At 39.5% G+C, this 20,254-nt stretch overlaps 3 protein-coding genes across 7 annotated transcripts; 1 reads left to right on the forward strand and 2 right to left on the reverse strand.

Annotated features, from left to right (window-relative positions):
• Window positions 1-1,094: 1,094 nt before the first annotated feature.
• Window positions 1,095-2,246, reverse strand: tex36 (testis expressed 36). Its single transcript, XM_085296595.1, has 4 exons — window positions 2,070-2,246; window positions 1,841-1,981; window positions 1,624-1,698; window positions 1,095-1,522 (listed from the first exon to the last, which is right to left on the reverse strand). Exons 1-4 carry the CDS (start codon window positions 2,118-2,120, stop codon window positions 1,202-1,204), a joined length of 588 nt encoding a protein of 195 aa, XP_085152721.1. The 5' UTR covers window positions 2,121-2,246; the 3' UTR covers window positions 1,095-1,201.
• Window positions 2,247-2,329: 83 nt separating this feature from the next.
• LOC146560953 (autophagy-related protein 16-1) lies at window positions 2,330-5,745 on the reverse strand. The gene is made up of 7 exons (XM_085296594.1): window positions 5,555-5,745; window positions 5,412-5,475; window positions 5,197-5,281; window positions 4,813-4,886; window positions 4,192-4,443; window positions 3,944-4,062; window positions 2,330-3,043 (listed from the first exon to the last, which is right to left on the reverse strand). The coding sequence occupies exons 1-7, from the start codon at window positions 5,682-5,684 to the stop codon at window positions 2,970-2,972; spliced, it is 798 nt and encodes a 265-aa protein (XP_085152720.1). The 5' UTR covers window positions 5,685-5,745; the 3' UTR covers window positions 2,330-2,969.
• On the forward strand, window positions 5,282-20,119 carry edrf1 (erythroid differentiation regulatory factor 1). 5 transcript variants are annotated; one of them, XM_085296591.1, is made up of 26 exons: window positions 5,282-5,386; window positions 6,855-6,954; window positions 7,791-7,999; window positions 8,816-8,882; window positions 8,969-9,094; window positions 9,554-9,678; window positions 9,787-9,931; window positions 10,046-10,147; window positions 10,285-10,406; window positions 11,095-11,206; window positions 12,186-12,333; window positions 12,418-12,529; window positions 12,941-13,052; window positions 13,796-14,077; window positions 14,215-14,286; window positions 14,750-14,897; window positions 14,992-15,186; window positions 15,315-15,515; window positions 15,670-15,888; window positions 16,006-16,232; window positions 16,369-16,527; window positions 17,223-17,372; window positions 17,635-17,788; window positions 17,930-18,045; window positions 18,331-18,503; window positions 18,943-20,118. In XM_085296591.1, the coding sequence occupies exons 2-26, from the start codon at window positions 6,856-6,858 to the stop codon at window positions 19,106-19,108; spliced, it is 3,741 nt and encodes a 1,246-aa protein (XP_085152717.1). In that variant the 5' UTR covers window positions 5,282-5,386; window position 6,855; the 3' UTR covers window positions 19,109-20,118. The 5 variants fall into 5 exon arrangements, with proteins under 5 accessions (XP_085152717.1, XP_085152716.1, XP_085152714.1 ...); XM_085296590.1 differs by lacking the exon at window positions 5,282-5,386 and adding an exon at window positions 6,468-6,555; XM_085296588.1 differs by lacking the exon at window positions 5,282-5,386 and having other exon boundaries at window positions 6,524-6,954; window positions 18,943-20,119.
• The last annotated feature ends 135 nt before the right edge of the window (window positions 20,120-20,254 follow it).

Here is a 20,254-nt window from a genome sequence, read left to right on the forward strand (position 1 = left end):
CAGCCATCTTGTCTGAGAAAAGACTGAGGTCTGCTTCACCTTTTAAAAGTGAAACAAACGCCTACAAGGTCAGCGTGGTATGTGGATCAGCTAATTACAACAGCTGAAAGAAAGCTTGTGAGAAAAATCCATCTCCCCGGTGAGTATTTAAAGAAAGAAAGCAGCTGGTCAGAGCATGCTCTGGAGAAAACATCAGCTATTGGAGAGAGTGGTCGGGGACACTCTTCACTTAAGTGCTTTTCTCTGAGCAGTGCTCGCTGTCATTGGCTCCCACGCTTCCTCCTCTCTCTTTATGGGCTGCACACACACATATCCATCCTTTTCATCCCCTGGGGTGAAACAAGCCCATGCATTATGACTCAAATCAAACTTAATTTATTTCGCATGCTCTAATTGAATATCTCCATGTTGATATGTATTGAATAAAAATAGCAGGATCATTTTTCTAATTATTCCTCCCCCCCCCTCCCACATTTTCTCTCATGCATATTACACAGGGGTTTTGTGGCTATTACATTTTTCATACAACTTGGCCCTTGAACAATGAACAACTCACTGGCTAGGCAGGCCAAATGGCTCATGTAACCCTGCTGCCCTCTGCTGGCAAAACTGTGAACCACCAACAGTCCTCACGTAGACTAATAGTGGCACTCAAATCAGGCCTGTGCACACTGATGTTCAGATGCATCCATAGCTACGTTAACTCAGCTTATGCTAACTTGAGTTCAAATAACATTGTGCTACATTGCTATATTGCGTTTATGAAATGTTTGTAGCAACTTTGGCACATTTAATAGAGTCAACATTAGCTGATAGTTCATTCTTCTGCCTGAGGCTGACTATACTCTCAACAGTTGAGATACAAAAAGTACCTGCCATTGATTCTGATCATTTTATCACCAGCCTTACAATATTAGAAATACAGAGATAAAATCACTTAAGTACTAGCAAAAGTATTGAAGTAGTTTTTGCAGGTTCTAAACTTTGAAAGTAATCACTTTGCATAGTTTCTATGCAATAAATGTTACTTAAACTATGTTAATGCTTTTTCCAATCTTGGAACATTTGATATTGAGTATGCTGTGGGATAAATCTTGGTTCACAATTTTTAATGGATTACAGCTCATATGCAAGTGAAGGAAGCTCTGTGCATGCTATGGCCCCCTAATGATGCCATCTGGGCATTAAATGTAAGAATATCTTAAGGCTTGGATGGTGTTGAGCAGTTGGTAGCTGCCAGCACTTGCAGGGTGTCAGACTGGTCAGAATCGTCTCGTCCGAACCACATAAACATCTCCCCCGCCTGTGCCAAAGCTGCCTCTGCAGACTTCTGCCTGTGGTTGTGAGGGAAGCGCCGGTTTCTGGATGCAGAATCAACAACCTCCTTCACTATGAAGTCACTCTGGTAGGCTGTGGCGTTCCCTCGAGTCTCTTTGGTGCTATTGTCAGTTCCACCATGGCACAGGCAGAAACGGGAGATATGCTGTCTGCGATCATCAAGACACTTCCTTCTTCCCACACTCTGAAGTACATCAACATAGAATAGACACGGTCCCCTTTTAAAGGTATAATGTGGTGAATCTTGTGTTCAGCAAAACCTTGAACCTTTCACTACATACTTACATGAGAGAATACAATGACGTCGTCTTTTAAGGCGTGCTTGTTGTCATGGTCTGAGAAGGGATACTCTCTGGATTTCTGCAAGTTAACCCATAAAACTCATACTGGGAGAGCAACTAAATACAGAACTGTGATAGCAAGTCCAAGAAAAACTATCAAGGCCACTGGCAGTGACTATGATATCAAAAGCAGTAAGGCCATGCCTTATCTACATACACACCTGCTGACTTTTCCATTTAGGATAGCGTTGAAAGTTTAAAGCCTGAGGCAACGATGACTTCACTTGAGTCAGCATGATCCCAGTGCTTGTACAGTTCTCTCCAGTCTTTGTCTCATTTTCTGATAAACCTGGATGAGCAAACTGGGAACAAAATGAAAGAAAACCTAATTACACATCTAGGTTTAGAATGCTATGATTTAATTAAACCAATGAAATGAAGACTTCTTACCCATTTGCAATCAGTGCTCACTGAAAAATGACGCTTTCCGCCTTTTACCATTTTTCCACTACAGCTTGAGGTGTTTAGACCACAATCAGTAAAACCAAACACGCACTCCACAAACTGTGCAACTTAACTACTAATGCCAACACTGGTGACCATGGAAACAGGCAGCAAACAAACTGCAATCAGATCCTAGAGATCAGAAACTGAATTCTGATGATTAAAACAAAACAAAAAACAACCCCAAAACATTTTGAAATATTTCAGATTTGTAATCAAACAGAATGAGAAATACACCACAATGAAATTCTTAGTATTTAATCAGTTAAGGAATACAACATGCAATGTTTAAAATAATAGTCTTTGTTCAGGAGAGGGGATTTAAAAAAAAAAAAAAGTCTCTTTATTTTCTTTTACAGGTGATAAAGAAGACAGTAACACATAATTACATACAAGAGTGTGCAGTAAACTAACACTGAGCTTGATTTTTCAAAATTACTAAATGTTTAATTCGTTGAACAGTAATTAAAATGTTAAAAAAAAAAAAAACAACTGAAAACTATATGAAGTTGTTTCAAAGGTTAACTGATTAAAAGAATAATAATCGTAGAACCGGAAGGGTTTGATGCATTGATCATGAAGATGATGTCCACATGTGATCAGCTAAACTTCAGGGTGACTTGTGATGTGAAACTAGGCACTCTAACTATACGTCACAAACAAATTTGCATAGTATAGTGGATCTTTAAATATATTTTTAGATAAATAATAAAAATAGATCCATGTGAGCAATTTGTCCTAACATTTGCAAAGAAAAACCAACTACATTTTCATTATTTATGTCATCATTTCATCTATAAGCACTGGGGAGAAAAAAAGTGTTCTCCCTGCGATCTGAAGGGAATATTAGGCCTGTGGTGGACCTGAGATGTGACACTGGTCTGGGAGTCCACTGTGCATATCTGTTGGATTATTGATCCCTGAGGACAAGATAGGCAGACACAAAACAATTACCACTGATTCTTTTGACCAAACATTGAATTAAAGGTCTTGAGCTGTAGATTAAAGTGGTGGGGGAAAAAAAGACTTTAATGTATTCGCTATTATTGCAACATTCATACATTTTAGAATTCATTTTAAAATCTTGGTACTGACTTTTAAAGCTTTGAATTGTGATGTCCCTGCCTACATTTCTGATCTGTTAGAACCCCACGCTCCCTCTCGCAGCCTGAGATCATCTAATCAAAGGCTGCTGCTAGTCCCACGAACACGTTTTAAGACCAGAGGAGAGAGATCTTTTAGAGCGGTGGCCTCCAGGTTGTGGAATGCTCTCCCTCCATCATTACGTTGCATTGATTGCATTTATTCTTTTAAAAAGCAGCTTAAGACTCATTTATTTAGACTGGCTTTTAATTAGATTTGTGCTGAATGTTTGATTGTGCTATTTTTTTTGTTTACCTGTTTTTATTTTACTGTGAAGGACTTTGTAGTTTTTATGCTGTGAAGAGTGCTATATAAATAAATTGAATTGGAAAAAAAATCTTGCTCAAAAATAGCATTATATCAAAGTGGTTGCATATGAATTTCCTATTAAATCCTTAACTACCATTAGGTTTTATTAGTAGCTGGGTCCAAGAGTTCATATTCAGTACTTCATGTACTGTAACTCTTATGAAGTTGCCACTGCTATCTAGTTAGATGGTTAAAAGCAAACAAACAAAAAAAATATCATTTTGCACTATTGTCTCATTTTTTCATTAGCACACTTGTCTTTAACCTACGACCTAAAGCTTCTTAATTTAAAGAGCAAAAAGGACGGCCTAAAAGTCAGCCATTTGTTTGCATCTAATGTGTGTTAATATCTATATGCAGATTCTTACTCTGAATGGCTGATGTAGACTGTGCTGCATCACTTGAAGAATTGGTCGGCGTGGGCTCATGCTCTTTCCCCACACCTTTCTGGAGGTGCTTCTTCAGATGTTTGGTCAAATGTTGCCACCTGGTAAAAGGGAGCAGTCCCAGACAACTTTTAAGCTTTAAAGTGTGACCATGCTATCATATAAAGTTAACATATTTAAATTTTTGAGCTTTGCAAGTCACACAGAAACTCCTGAACTCATTATCTCACCTTGCCTGAGTGATGTTGTAATTATTCAGCCTGTCCGCTTCCTTTATTTTCTCCTCCATCCATCGCTGTAATAGCCGTTCTTTCTCTTTCAGTGCATCTGCAAGAGCTTCCTTTAGGCACTGCTGATCCACACGCAGGGCTGCTAACTCTTTGGATTGACACTCTATGGTGAACTCATATTCTGAAAGGGCTTCCTTCAGGGTGTTACTCCCTTTAGCCAGAGTAAGTGCCTCTTGATGGAACTGAGACACACTGTAACAGCAAAGTATTATAATGGTGACGAACTGATCCCTTATATTCTGAATGCAAAATCCCAACAATCGGCCTAACCTGGAAAATTATACTTCTTTATTTCAGTGGTTCAGTATTCCTACGAATATAAAATAAATTTATTATATGACCAAATTAACTGTTTACTACTCTAGGATTAATTGGCAACATATTGACTAATTATGGGGAAACTCAATTTGAAAAATACCTTTACTAGATCTGAAATATACCGTGAATTAACACTTTCCTCAATCTGGTCCATCATGTGTTGCTTTTACATTGTCTGTGTCACCTAGTGTGTTTTTTTAATCTTGGAATCATAGTCAGTACTAACAAAGGTATTTGAATTACCGTGATTGCCAGTACTGTACTTCATCTTCTTTGAGATGGAGGACGGTGGTAAGGTCGGAGACAGTTTGAGATAACTGGGTAGGCAAAACAAAGGGTGAAGTGACCCAGATCAAAAGCAGACAACAGCACACACCCATTAAAGATGATTATTAAAGTATTTTCTCCACTCCTCTGAACCAGTTGCAATAATGAATGTTTATTTATTTATTCATTTTTTAAAATAAAGGTCAAATGCTCTGAAAGTTGTTTCATATTGTGAGATGTGGTGTTCATGCATATCAGTGCAAATATGCTGCTCTGCATTTTACGTAAACGTCTTCCCTGTAGTAGAAAGTTTGAGCCGCTGGGGCGTTTAATCATTGGATTACTCCTCATTTAACCCACCTTATCTACCAGGTGCTCACTCTCTCTCAGCCGGAGTCGAAGCAGTGTGGCGTTTCCCCCAACCTCAACTCCATGTCTTTCTAAACTGAAAATAAAAACAAGTGAGCAGATTTAAAATACTTTACAAAAAAAAAATCAAGCAGAGGACAAACCGATCAGCGCAAACGCCAGATGTAGGGTAAGATGTAGGGTAAGTTAAATTCTGCATTTCTAACCTCTGAGACTGAACATCAGCCAAAATCTCGTCGCGAAGTTCAAAGCGTTCCTCCAGCTGAGACACTAAAAGAAAACAGGCAGACGTCCTTAGGCTCTGATAGAGAGGACAGCATCAAGAGAGGCAGAGAAAAGTTAATCTTACAGCTTGTGAAAACGCCAACAAAGGGGAGCTTTTCTCTGTGGTCTCTATGCTGCAGCCCTTGGCGCACGTGATTCTTCCAACTTCCCATTATAATGGACACTTTAAGGAAAAACCTGTCACGTTTGCGCATCCAGTATAGACTATACTAAAGCAGCTGGATCACAGCGTCTTCTGCCCTCACATGAAGTCTGTGTCATCCACGCAGGAATTAAATGCACTCAGCAAAGTTTCACAGCTCCTCCCTTTTCACTCACCAGCTTGACATTCCACTACTGGCTAGACATTCTTACAAGGATCCATATTATATTATATTATATTATATTATATTATATTATATTATATTATATTATATTATATTATATTATGGACAGCAGAAACATTAGTACTCGAATATAATAATTACTTAGATGCTTAAATTGTCCCTCCACTGCTAATATTTTCATGACTTATCATCTCATAATTTATAAAAATATCCCTGCACCTAAATGCTTTTGTTTGAGATGCTTTTTTACATATTTAAAAAAGTATCACAACTTTTTACAGGTTTTTAACAGCTAAATACCTGAACAGAATTGCACTGGAACTGTTTGCGTACCTCACACTGAATCAAATTGTTTAAAAAGAGAAAAGTCACACCACATGCAAAGCTCACGTTAAATTAAAAACAATGGTGTGAACAGGGAATTTCAGAATAAAAGGTATCAGAAGAATGTGCTCCACTTTTCCAGAAAGAACTTATGAAAACACTTCCGGTTCATCTATTTTTCACAATAAATCGTTTCAGATAAAATATTTTTCCTTTACTAAAACAAATATCTAAAGTTATAGCTTTAAAATGTAAATGTAAAGATGTTATTATTATTGAAAAGTTTTATTCTTCGAAACAACTGATAAAATTAGTTTTGTAACTCTTTTTGCCTTGAAACAGGAAGTTGTTGTTGGCTTATTGCTAGCGCTTGCGACTGCTCTGTCAATAGACTGGCTGCAGGCTACAGGCTTGTGTAAGTAGTCACGGAGCTAAGAGCTAAACATTAGTCGTTTACAAAGCAAGGAAAACTGTTCGCCTTCGTGTCGTTTAGGTTTAATTAGTCTAGTGAAACTTCCATTTTACAGCTTTACGTGCCAGGGTTTCTTTATCGAGGAGCTAGCTTGTCAAGCTAACTAACTTTGCCAACATGTTGACTTACCTCATTCGTTATTCGACTGATGTATAGACGGTCCACGGCTTGTCGAAGCCATGGACATGTTATTTGTTTATTAAATCGGAGTTGTTTGGTGAATTAGATCTTTGTATGTCCAGTATGAGCGCATCAGCTGGAGACGGAGAGCCTTGCACCCCCTTGGATAATGCAAAGGAAGAAGTCAGTGGTCCTACCTGCACTGGAGACAACAGTAAACATGTAAGTAACTAGTCTGCAAGGATAATCTACCATCTAGTATGTAGTATGTTGTCATGTATAACACTCTTTAATTAGTATTTGAAGTGCTAATGTTGAGTTAGGCTACAGTGGATTTATAGTGCCATCTGTAAACATCCTATAACTTTAGTGAGAGTGGGAAGCAGGTGAAGGAGAGCCTGATGAGGTGGATGAATGCTCTGGAGAGAAGAATGAAGGTCAAGAAAAGCAAGACATAATACATGTGAGTGAATAAGAGCGAGACAGGTGACAGGGGAGCGAGACAGTGTAGATGAAAGGAGTAGAAGTAGTGAAGGTAAAGGATTCCATATGCCTGGGGTCATCATCATCAAGTAACGGACAGTACACAAGAGCATTGAAGAAGTGAGTGCAAACAGGGTGGAGTGGGTGAAGAGGAGTTCCAGGTGTGATTAGTGATAAAAGGACATCAAAAAGGCCTACAAACCTACTGTGATATATGGTTTGGAGACCGCGACACTGACAAAAAGGGCATTTGGGCATTTGCAGGAGAGAGATAGTGGATTTACTGGGCAAAAGATGTTAAATATGGAGCTGGAGGAAAAAAGACAACCAATGAGATTTGTGGAAGCAGTAAAGGAGGAAATGCAGAGAGTTGGTTTGACAGAGTATAATGGTACAGATGGGTTGAAAGGAGGCAGACGATCCACTGTGGTGATCCTAAAAGGGTGCAGCTGACAGAAGAACATCAGTGTGCATACTATACTCATGATAATCAACTGCCAGACATATCCTTATTTAAATGTTACTCTGTCAGTGCTGTCCATTCATTCTCACAAGCTTGATATTGTTATTTTTAGGAATCCTCAATATGCTCAGGCAGCAGTGAAATAAAAAGCCGTGCTGTGGTCAAGTACTGCGCAGCCCCACCACCTACCAGCTATGCCCTCCTGCAGGAAAAGACCGACTTGAAGCTACCTCCTGCCAACTGGCTGAGAGAAAACCCCCAGCTGGGCAGCGCTGGGACCACTATATTAGGATCTAGCAGCAAGAGCAAGCCCTTTTCCAGGTATAATTTAGAAAAGGGGGCACGGGTTTAGTTTTTATGGGAAAGATTGAATTTGAATTGGTGTCGAGCTCATGACTGAGGTAGATAGGCACCACTTTTATCATTACACCAAGTATTAAATCTTTTGCTTAAATGTAATTTGCGAAATGGTTAACTATATGGCAAAAATAACTAAAGAGGGCACAGCATGAGTCAGAACCAAATGCAGTTAAAATTATGGATAGGTACACACTGGACAATGCAAATGCCCAATGTATACTTTGGCTTTCACCACCACTGGTGTGGGTGTGTCTGAATGAAATCATAAGAAACAAGAAATTAAGAAAAAAATGTTAGTTATATCTTATTACCTTATTTAAAAAAAATGGTTTACTTCTCAAGATTACATTTATGAGGATATGCAGCTTTAATACATTCAGTTCTATGTCTTCGAGATGTTGCGACTATGTCTGGATGAGAGAAGAAACTAGGTAAAGTTTCTATTAGCAGCAGATATTCTTTTCCTAATTGTGAAAATCTGCTTAGCAGATCACCTGTGTTACTGGTCCTTATGCACTTGTGGAGACCCATGAAGACTGATACTCTATCCGCAATAAACGAGGTGTGGAATGGAGTATAGCATAGTTGCAAAACTATGGTTCAAACTCACAGTGGAGGACTTTTCACTACATAATTCAAAGTACTAAAACCCCCCAAGCTGCTGCACTTTCATTTAGGATGTGAGTGGGTAAATTATGGATACGCTTGAAGACGAAGACTTTAATTATTGCTATGCAGTTAGTTTGTATTGAGTAAACTGTTTTTCTTCTTTTGCAGTTTTGGGATGGCGTACGAGTTCATCGACTGCATCGGAGATGATGTTGATGTGGTTTCAGACTCAGAGGTTTGTGGAGCTGCTGCAGAGCTATTTCTTTGTTAGCTTCAGAGGCATGCAGTTGATGTTAACAGAATTCTTTTTTTTACCTTCAGAACATCAAGAAGCTTTTGAAAATTCCCTACAGCAAGTCCCATCTGAGTATGGCAGTTCATCGTGTGGGGAGGACTTTGCTTTTAGATGAGCTGGACATTCAAGAGCTTTTCATGAGATCCTCTCAGGTACAGCCGAGCGACACTTTTTAAAATCAAGAGGATATTGCCTCCATTATTAATTTTAACTGTGAAGTAAGGGGCATCTATCAATGTTTAACATAAAAGCTTGATGAATAGGGAGTCCCAATGGATATTTTTCCAGTGATTGATTGATTTATTTTTGTGTTATTTATTTCCTGTTCCTGTTTCAGAGAAAATACATTTTTACAGAACTCTAAAACTGATGTTTTAGATTTAGTAAAAACATTGAGAACATTTCACCCTGTGCAAAATTGATGTGACACAACAGATTAGTTTCGCCCACTGAAATGTGTAAATGCAATTTTTATTTTTATTTTTTTGACAATATGCTGAAGTGAATATTGGCTAGTACCAATATTAAAATTATTATTATTGTTATTAATCATGGTAGTAACTGTTAAGTGAATATATTATTTAACTCTCAATGCAACTTATGTGTTGTAGACAGGAGACTGGACATGGCTGAAGGAGTTTTACCAGCGGCTAATAGATCAGAAGTGGCAGAGAAAAAAGAAGAGTAAAGAGCACTGGTATCAAAAAGCAATCCTGTCAAAGTTTCTCTATTATAGGTGAGGAGTTGGCTTTGCTCGAATAAATGCTGGAGTTGAACGAGAGTTATTCTTCAATCTGATAGTAAAACAACTTTTTTGTTTTCGTTATTGTTTTGTTTCTTGCAGTATAAATGGTGATGGGGCTGCTGAGCCTCAATCAGATGGCCTGAATGAAGGAGAGGAGGACAGTGGTGCTGATGAGTTCAGCTCTTCATGGCCTACAGCCTTCACTAGCACGTCTAATGCAGAAGAATCAGAAGCTCCCAAACAGGTAAGTTAAGCTTTTAGTCATCTCTGGAATTAAATTTTGTATTTGTTCCACATTCAAAAGTATTTTGTGTCACATGAGATGAAATAAAAATGAAGTGTGCTGTTAAATGTGCAGGAAAGTGTTACCGTCGACAGCAGTTTTGCTTTGGGCCAGGTGACCTCTGTTCCTAAAGAGCAAAACCTCCCGACAATCTTCAACGAAGGAGAGAACGGCCAGGTAACACAATCTTTTCATCCTTCCTTAATAGTATAATACTACAGCTAAAAGCACATGCCCTGTGTCTACATGTATCTTCTGATTTTTTTATTTTTTATTTTTTATTTTTTTACACTTTGATGTCCCTTGCATGACAGGGTTTAAGAAATGACTTTGTACGAAACATCATGTGGACTTTTGAAGACATACACATGTTGGTTGGGTCCAACATGCCTATTTTCGGTGGTGGTCGTTATCCTGCCGTCAGTCTGAGACTCAGGTAGGATTTTAATTCATTGGTTCCTACCCAGGATCTGAAATTAGCACTCGTTAGGAGCTAAATGACAGTGCAGTCATGCATTTTAATTGTATTTCAATTTGATTCTTTTAGCTCCTTCTGGGTATTTGTCTCACCAACATAATGTTAAATTATTCTTATGACATAATGAAACAGTTATGTAATAGGTTGGCATACATTATGTAGGGCAGCGGTCCCCAACCCCCGGGCCTCGGACCGGTACCGGTCCATGACTCGTTTGGTACCGGGCCGCGAGAGTTGAGGCTCAGGTGTGAAATGTGTGGTTTTCAGGGTTTTTATCGGTTTTCAGCGTTATTTTGTTACCGTTTTTATCATTAACTCAGCTTTCCTGGGTCTTTTCATGTGTGTTATGAATAAATCTTCTTTTTTTCGGTACCGGTACTAGTTTTATTTTGTTGTATTTATCCGCGACACCTTAAAGGCCGGTCCGTGAAAATATTGTCGGGCATAAACCGGTCCGTGGCACATAAAAGGTTGGAGACTGCTGATGTAGGGCATCATAGCATGTAAATATTGTTCCTAGAGTCATCTTTTAATTTAGGATAACTGACTTTAAGAGATGCACCAGCATCATTGGATTCATCCTGCTACATCCTTCCTGCTCAGTCTCAAACATCGAACTCTGTGTTTTGTTTTTGTTTTTTTTCAGGGACAACAATAAACCAATCAACATTCTGACAGGTATCGACTACTGGCTTGATAATCTGATGTGTAACGTCCCAGAACTTGTCATGTGTTTTCACGTTAATGGCATTGTTCAGGTAAGCTAAAATATTTCATACAGTAGCCATGCCTAATAGAAAATCATTAGATAAGATGATGGTACTTGGTACTTACAATTTTAATATTGATTTGTTCATCTGAGTGGTGGCTGCTGGAATAAAGCTATTTGCATAATGTGTTTTTGAGAATTTGGGACTATAAGGCTTCATCCAGAAGGAGGAGACTGTAACTCGCTGCGCAGAGATATTTGAAATTGTTCTATACTGTATGTAAGAATATAATACAACAGCACAAGAGACATTAAGGGTGCAGTGGTAAATAAAATCCTGCTTGTCCTTTTGAGATTTAATTTAAGAAGGCCTCCACAGCTTAACAATCAGCAGGCTTATGGCTTCTTTTAATCAATAACACATGTTCATTAATTAAGTTCATTTTGTGTGTCGGGTCTAAGCTGCAAATGTCATTGGGGAGTAAAACACGAACCACAAGCCTAGGCAGTGCCTGTGCCTGTATGTAATGCACTTGGTCGATGTTTCCACCAAGTTTCACTAAAGAGCAGTGTGTACAGCATATATGATCCAATTAGTTTTTGGAGCAAATCTCTGCATAAATTAGTTTTTTAAATCAGGGGAAAAATTGCCCTTAGACTTAGTCTACAAGTTCAAAACGATTTCACATTAAAAGACAAACATGTTGGAATGAAAAATCTGTTAAATGTGATAAGATGATTGGTTTAATTAAAAGGATATGTGTGAATGTAATATAGTGAGAGGAATACATAGTTCAACTTCATGCTTACGCAAGAGGTTCTCCCATATGCAATTGGTGATCCAATTAAATGGTGGTAATCCTTACTGAAACAATTTGCATATTAATTAGGATAAAGTTTTTCTTTGCTTGTGGGAAAAATAAATAAATAAATAAATAAATAAAACAGCAAGTATTGTGAGCATAAGCAGTTTGTGCTGTGGTGCTCATGGTGGGAAATTTTCTCATTGTTTTTGATTTTTACTTCAGAAATACGAGATGATAAAAACAGAGGACATCCCTCATCTGGAGAACTCGACTTTCTCCACGAGAGTCGTGAAAGACATCGCCCAAAATGTCCTTTCTTTCCTGAAGTCCAACTGCACTAAGGAGGGTCACACGTACTGGCTTTTCAAAGGTGGGGGGAAAAGTGAGCAGGAATGATCTAAAAGTTGTATTATTTTGAAAAAGTGTTTTCTAAAGTAATTTCTTAAATCCACAGCCAGTGGGAGTGACATTGTGAAGCTTTATGATCTTACAACTCTGTGTGAGGAGGCTGAGGAAGAGAAATATCAGAATCCCTTCACTCTTCCTGTGGCTGTATTATTATACAAGTAAGTATCTAAGACAGACAATACGAGCGGCCTTGTGTTGTAGGAGTCCTGCAGCTGTGAAAAGTGGTTGTAAAGTTTGAAGTGTGGGGGTGGGTGTTTGGATAGCACTGACACCTCACAGCGAGAAGATTCAGGGTGTAAACCAGTTGAATAGATGTGTGGAGTCCGCCTGTTGTCACGTGACTGCAGTTTTTATCCAGGTGCAGTTTAACAGCTGTCATGTTAGTTTGATTTCTTCTAAATTGGCCTGAGATGAGGATGTGAATGACATCTGTCTCTGTGTGATAGCCCTTTGATAAACTGTTGAGCTTTGTAAGGTGTAAATCAAATTAAACCAGTAGTTACCGGGCATGCTAGTACGTCAGTGTGTTCTTGTTGTTTTAACTTTATGTTCATGTGTGTGTGACACAGAGTGGCCAGCAACTTGATGCTAAACGCGCGACAAAACAGAAAGCACTATGGCACAATCAGAACTCTGCTGCTAAACTGTGTCAAACTTCTACATCAAGACAGACATCCTCAGGTAGGTGCAGATTTTCAGACAAATGAGAAAGTCGATACTCTTTCCAAGTTAATAACAGGTTGTTTTACGGTGGCCCTGAAAGGTCAAATGAACTGCAACTTAAGAAAACACCAGCAAAATAGAAAAAATGCTGCAAAAGGTGACAAAGCACAACAGAAGTTGAATAAAACACAAAGGAAGTAGAAAAAACCCGCGACAGACTGGCCACCTGTTCAGGTGTACCCTGCCTCTCGCCCTAAGACAGCTGGGATAGGCTCCATCACCCCCGAGACCCTGAAAAGGATGAGCGGAAGAGAATTGATGGATGGAAGTAGAAAAAACAATGGAAGTGTTTCTGAAGGACTGCACTGAGACACGGTTAAAAGAAGCAGAGGCTTCATGAATGTTGTGAGGGAGAAGAAGTGTGCTTTTGCAGTGTTTTTCTATTCGCTGCTGTTTTCTTAAGTTAAAAATAATATTTAAATTTAATACTAAACACTAACAGTGTGAGCCTCTTAAAATGTGGAGCGATGGACTTGTGGTATAAAGAGGCAAATTTTAGATGACTTTGTCCAACTATTAATGGATCTAAGTCCTTACTATCTTTCTCCTGCTTCTTCTTTGATATTCTTATTTTCGTATGTATGTTCAGACAGTGGAGAAAATGCAATGTGAAACCACTTGACTAACTCTGAGTATGCCATTACTTCGATTTGATTGAACTTGACTTCAGCCCTGATCTCCTCTGTCTTCTGTCTGCTCAGATCATTGCCTCTGCCCACTATATGCTGTCAGAGCTGTTCCAGCTCGACGAGCCTCTTGAAGAAGATGGAGGGGAGTCGCTGCGGGCCGGTGGTTCAGAGGACAGCTACAGTGACGAAGACAGGGAGGAGGAAGAAGAGGAGGATCTGACGGAGGACAGCGATGATGATGGTTCCTACAGTAACTGCTCCAGCCCGCAGGATGATAGCAAAGCGGTGGCTGTGATCCGCTCTGTAGGGGAGCTCTCAGTCCCGGAGAAGTATAGATCCACTCACCAGATCAGAGTGAGTGAATCTGTAAAGGTTTCCACAGCCTTCTTAGCATCGACTGAATGGTGGAAAGTGGAGTACAGAAATAAATATCTTTATATACATACAAACTAATATTTTCTTTTTCTTTTCTTTTTTTTAAACTTCTTCAGCCAAGTTGTGCTTTCCCCGTTTCTCAAGACAAGGAAGAGAGATGCAGACTTGTCCTGAGCTATGTGCTTAAGGTGACTTTCTAAATGTTTAATGTGAATGTTTGTTTGCCTGCAGTGCAAAAAAAATGTGACTTTTCAAAAAGTTTGACATTCTCTTCTATATTAAAGGACAAATACACCTACACACATTTACACATCAAAGTCTTCTTGCAGCTCTTGGTTTATAAACTGTTTTGTTAAACTGCCTGAAGTGATCTCAGTGTCTGTTTGGTTTGTCTGATGTTTAAAAATGGGGGGGAAAAGTGTGGTTTTGAAAAGAAGTGAGGTTGTCAGATGTCTGTAGACGGTGTCCCATCTCTGCTACAGACAAGCAGCTTCAGGCTACAATAACTGCTACTGCCTGGATCTGTTATTGGACTGTTGGTGGTCAAGATGCATTATGTATAAAAGTCTAGGTGTCAATTTGGACACGTCGAAACGATATGTTACTAAATTGATTGGATACAGTTTTGTAATGCTGTAACATAATCCACAGGGATTAAAGGCGGTGGATGGCAGCATCAAGAAAGAGAGCGATCTTCCAGCTGCTGACCCCAACACACCCATCCCTCTCAAATATGAAGACAGAAGTGCTACTGGAGCCTGTGCAACTGAGAAAGGCATCTCTCTCCTGCTTGAAAGGGGTAAAAACAACTTATAATACTGCAGAAGAAAACGTGATATAGACAAACATGGTTTTCACTGAGGCTTCCTTTTCCTGTCTTCTTGCTTTTTAAGCAGCAGGTCCCTTGCAAGGGGAGCAGAAGCACACAACACGCTCAGGGATGATCCCCGGCTCCTGGCAGCATCATATGAAGCTGAAACTCTTCTTCAAAGCCTCAAAGGCCTACTACGTCCTCTCTGATGCGGCCACTAACTTGCTGAAGTATGGGCGAGCGTTGCGTTACATCAAGCTATCTCTGCAGTGTTATGGTGAGGTTCTTTAACTGTTTCATAATCAATTAATTGAAACTTAAACTACATTTCTTTGTTGTTTAATTTTAATCTCGACAGTGACAAGTTTCTTCAAAATTGTCTTCTTCCATCCCCTCATCTTCCAGATGCCTATTGTTCAGTGAGCGGTACACTGCACCCACATGTGCTGCTGTTTCACAGCCAGTGCCTGTCTCTGTGTGGGGACATCCAGCTGATGTTGGCTCAAAATGCAAACAACAGAGCAGCTTACCTGGAGGAATACAGCTACCAGACCAAAGAGGACCAGGAGATTCTGCACAGCCTGCACAGAGAGAGCAGCTGCCAGGGTCAGTCTCTAAAGAGAAATTCAGTATATTGATATTCCTGCTGCTATGGTGTGCAGTGTCTTAAATATTTCACTGTCTTCAAAGTCATTCACAATAAATTGTTTAGCAAAATGTCCTAAAAAGTATTCCATTCCTTTTATTCTCTATCTACTAGCCTTCAGCATGGCAACAGACCTAGCGATGGACCCAGAGTACCAGCTGTTTGTTAGCAGCAAGTGCTATGAGGCAGCATATGAACTACTTGTCTCTGAGCCTTTGAAAGATCTTACTTCAGATCAGCTGAGTCAGGTTCTCAAACGACTGGGGAACATACGCAATGAGATGGGAGTCTATTACATGAACCAGGCTGCAGCCATGCAGGCTGAGAAAGAGGGTAAGTTACATTACAGCAAATGCAGTTTGTTTAAAAGAGTACGGCGAGAGTTATTCTTTCTTTTTCTTTTTTTTGTAGTATATCACCAGCCTTTTTATTCTCCTGTTCCCCTTCTAGTGAAGAAGTCTGTGTCTGCAGCAGAGCAGGAGATGTGGAAAAAGAGCTTTGGCTTCTTTGAGAAAGGGATGAAGGACTTTGAAGCCATTGGGGACAGCACTAACACAGCCTTACTGCTGTGTAATACTGGCAGGCTGATGAGAATCTGTGCCCAGGCCCACTGTAACCTCTCTGGCGATGAAGGCAGAGGAGAGTTTTCACCTGAAGAGGCTCTTTACTACAACAAGGTGCCACACTGACGTTTTCTTAAATTCTTGATTAAGTGTTCTTACTAACACTCTGCTTTTTTTGTTTTTTTTCAACCATCTGTCTCACTGCATCTTGACTGTGCCTAATCATACTATCTTTGCAATATTACCTCAGGCTATAGACTACTACCTGCAGGCCATGAAAGCATTGGCAAGCAGAGAGAAGCACTCAGCAGTGTGGGACAGTGTAAACTGGGAATTGTCCACTACGTACTTCACACTGGCCACCCTTCTGCAGGACTATGCCCCAGTATCCAGGAAGGCCCAGGAACAGGTGGGTTTTAACACATTTGGAGCTAGGTAGAATATTAAGACTTTAACACATTTTACATTATTAAGGATATCAAAATCGTACTTGCATATATTTTTGGCTAGTTTACACGGTACATGCAATTTATATTCACTGCAGTTCTCCCTCTTTTGCTAATGATGCATGTGTGGACACCTTCCCTTTGTTATCAGATCACTTTGGTCTACTTGTCTGACTTGTAGCCTTTTTGTGTCAGGACCAGCTCTGCGCTGATAAAGGGACACACACTGTGCATGAATTGGGTCAGCAAACACCACACACCCCACTTGAATAATCATTATAGTGAATCTTTGGCTGGAAAATGATTTCAGTCCATTAGTCACTCTTGTTGGTAGCACTTCAGTTTACAGCTTTATCCTTGCTATGCTGAATCTCTCACACTTGCAGCTGAGAAAGAATTCCTCATTTCGCCAAAAAAAGCAAGGACAAGATTTTTTTGGGGGAGGGGGGTATTTTTGTTTATCTGCTTTGTTTTGTTGTTTGTTTGTTTTTTATGTTTTTATCATATTGTATTATACCTGATATCATCATTTCTCAGCCATGAAAGTAAATAAATATTGTGTTTTAATCATATTTTCATCACATTTACAAGTACATTTTATTTCTTATTTTTCATACACAGTAATTTTTTATTTATCCATTCCTGTTTGTCTTACCAGATTGAGCGAGAGGTGACCGAAGCAATGATGAAGTCTCTCAAGTACTGCGACCTGCAGACTGACTCTGCTCGGCAGCCACTCTACCAGTACAGAGCCGCCACCATCCACCACCGCTTGGCTTCTATGTACCACAGCTGTTTTCGCAATCAGGTGGGAAGTTATGTAAAATTATAGAACAGTAGAAAACCATTCTCCTTTCCAATGTCTTGGATGCTCTTTGTGTTAATAATTGGCATTTCTTGGCTCAATGCTTTTTATGCATGCCAAAAATAAAATATGTGACTCTGGGTAAGGAAACGACGTTCACACTGACTAGAAAAGAACAGAAGTGGGATACGCTGCCTGTCTTTATACTTGTAGCGGTATAATGAGCTGATGGATGTCTGTGTTTCTGGCTGTAATTGTGTGACAGGTGGGGGATGAACACTTGAGAAAGCAGCATCGGAGCTTGGCAGAGCTTCACTACAGCAAGGCTGTCAGTTTATTCCTCAGCCTCAAAGACGCACCCTGCGAGCTGCTCCGCACGTTACTGGAGAGGGTGGCTTTTGCTGAGTTTACGATGGCAGGTGCGCAGCTATTCATTATGATGACTATCACAATGTTGGCTGCAATGTTTTGTTTTATTTTTGTCAGATGAGGGTTGAATTGAAAAACAGTGTTTCTTTTCAAAGCCTCTTTTGATAATTCTTCATGTTGTTTGTCCACAGGTCAGAACAGCAGCACAGCTAAGCTGAAGAGCCTGACTGGGGCAATAGAGATCATGACAGAAACCCGCCATGCTTTCCAGCTGATTCATAAAGAGCTACAGGAGGAGCAGACAGAGGTGAGTTTCACAGTAGCTCATGGAGGATTTTTCCTGGCTCAGGGGTGTGATTTATGCACTTAAGCATACAGCACAGGCAGGGAGTTTCAAATTCCTTATTTAACAAAAATCTAAGTGTTTTCTGACCATTTAATAAATCGAATGAGTGTATATTATGTTAATGAAGCCCCAGTAACCCCATTACAGCTAAATTCTTCTGAGTAGTAAAAATAACTTGGTGGAAATGACTGAATTTGTAAAGCTTTGGTAACATACAGTCTTTTCCTTCTACTTCTTGTTCCATAGTTGAATGAAACAGACTCTGCTGAGTCAGCAGAGTCTTCCAACGTAGCCAATGGCCCAATGGCAGGACTGAACCTCCAGGAAGTGATGAAGTTAATTGGCGTATTTGAGCCCAGTTTCTCCTTCCTGCTCCTGCAGGTGATCAAACTGACGACGACAGTGAAACGTAAACCAAGGTGAGCTCCAGTATGAAAGCTGGTTAGGAAATCTACTTAAATTTTACACAGACCTTTATTTTAATATCAGTCTTTAATGTCACTGCCTTATTGCTTACCATCATGAGATGGCAAGAAGCTATTGCTGTAAAACAGCCATAAAATAATAAAAGAAACCCATTGGGACTAGATCAAACTTTTAGGGAAAAGTTCCTGGATTTAATGAAACAAGAAACATTTAAAGGTGATATAATAAAGCTAAAATAGATCATACTCTTTACTGTTTATCACATTGTAATAATTAAGTAGCGGTCCTACCTGACAGTATACGGGTACAGCAACATTTACTATGACTACATGAAATGTATTTAAAAAGGAAAAAACAAGAACAAAAGAGATTAATTGTGAATTTAAGCAACCTTTTCATCTGCCTTTTTGAACTCTTTCATCTTTATTGCAGCAATAAGGACGATGAGCTGCTGAAAACCTATAAGAATGTATACTCCAAGCTGCTTCGTGCTGAGAAAAACGCTCCTCTTGTCAGCCGCGTCGAACTCTACGTTGAGCTCCTGCAGCAGCTGATGCAGCGGACAGGAAGTGACGACACAGGCACACGCAAGCCATAACAAGGAAGACGCTCAAGAATCTGACTCTGCTCTCTGGACCTCGCCGAACTTCCAGGGTACATTTTGGAGAAGACTTGACATCCTCAAAGATGCGATGATATAAAATAATGGCTTGTAGTCACAATAACAGGCAAACACTCAGGCCAACCTGTCTTACTCTGAATTACAGTCTCAAGGCTAACTTCACCTCCAGCGCCTTCATCTTTTTCTAACATTTGCATCACAGGTTTTAAACTGTACATTTTTGTGAAGACTTGTAAATTCAGATGCTATTATTTAATTTTATGATGGCTTAGCTAGTTTTAGTTCACTTCTAAAGCTCTTACGCATTTATGACTGTACCAAACAACATCTAAAATTATTATTATTATTTTTTTTTTTTTTTCTACAGACACAAAAAATGTGATGACAATTTAAAAGCGGTTATTACCAAATGTAAATGCAACACAAAGGAGCTTAAAAATAACAAGCTTAGGAAAATATTCTTTTCAATTTAATTGGCGTTTTTGATATTCAATAATGCCAGTGAAGCTGTGAATAAAATAAACTGATGTGTGACAGGCTTAAATAAGCTAAAACGTGTTATTTGCTTTTCCAAAAACTAGAATGTGCAATAAATTGGAAGCATACAGTGGAAGCTTTAGAGGTTAGTTCGTCCACAGTGCTGTTGAGGGTTTTTTTTTTTTTTTTTTTTTGTTTGTTTGTTTTTTAAATCAGCATGGTTTGCTGTGGGATGATAATAATAAAATGTTTTTGAATTTCATCCTGTGATATATTGTTTTCTCTTAAATTGTTGCTTGCTAACGATATGCATTTGACACCAGTTTGCAAAAGTACTGTATCTCTGGGGAAAAAAAAAAAGGTACAGTTTGCTTTGCCATCAAACTAGCCCCTGCAATTTTCAAGGCAGCATGGCACCCTGTGGGTTATGGTCAACCGTCCTTGATGCGCTGTTCAAGCCCACCAAAGAGGTGAAAGATGTTTTCACTGTGGTGTCAGTGAACTGGGTCAGCCCTCTGGTGTCAGCTATATTCACACCAGATGGAGCTGCAGACATGTCCAGACTGCTACTGCAACTCATTAATCAGGCCGGGGACACAGTGCTATCTGTCTGATGGCTGAAGAGAGATGAGGAGGAAGGGAAGT

This window comes from Mchenga conophoros, linkage group LG13 (genome assembly GCF_057382185.1).
Source record: "Mchenga conophoros isolate Kocher_MC1m ecotype Shallow Benthic linkage group LG13, M_conophoros_male_GT1.1, whole genome shotgun sequence".
Lineage (NCBI taxonomy): Eukaryota > Metazoa > Chordata > Actinopteri > Cichliformes > Cichlidae > Mchenga > Mchenga conophoros.

Excerpts from the sequence above, each read along its gene's own strand:
- tex36 (XM_085296595.1), bottom strand. The coding sequence starts at position 2,120 with ATGGTAAAAGGCGGAAAGCGTCATTTTTCAGTGAGCACTGATTGCAAA. Across the intron at positions 1,982-2,069 it reads TGAGCACTGATTGCAAATGG|TTTGCTCATCCAGGTTTATC; the intron begins GTAAGAAGTCTT and ends TTTTGTTCCCAG. Across the intron at positions 1,523-1,623 it reads ACGTCATTGTATTCTCTCAT|AGTGTGGGAAGAAGGAAGTG; the intron begins GTAAGTATGTAG and ends GATGTACTTCAG.
- LOC146560953 (XM_085296594.1), bottom strand. The coding sequence starts at position 5,684 with ATGCGCAAACGTGACAGGTTTTTCCTTAAAGTGTCCATTATAATGGGA. Across the intron at positions 5,282-5,411 it reads GCTGATGTTCAGTCTCAGAG|TTTAGAAAGACATGGAGTTG; the intron begins GTTAGAAATGCA and ends TTTTATTTTCAG. Across the intron at positions 4,063-4,191 it reads TACAACATCACTCAGGCAAG|GTGGCAACATTTGACCAAAC; the intron begins GTGAGATAATGA and ends CCCTTTTACCAG.
- edrf1 (XM_085296588.1), top strand. The coding sequence starts at position 6,847 with ATGTCCAGTATGAGCGCATCAGCTGGAGACGGAGAGCCTTGCACCCCC. Across the intron at positions 12,334-12,417 it reads CACGTACTGGCTTTTCAAAG|CCAGTGGGAGTGACATTGTG; the intron begins GTGGGGGGAAAA and ends TTAAATCCACAG. Across the intron at positions 14,078-14,214 it reads GATCCACTCACCAGATCAGA|CCAAGTTGTGCTTTCCCCGT; the intron begins GTGAGTGAATCT and ends AAACTTCTTCAG.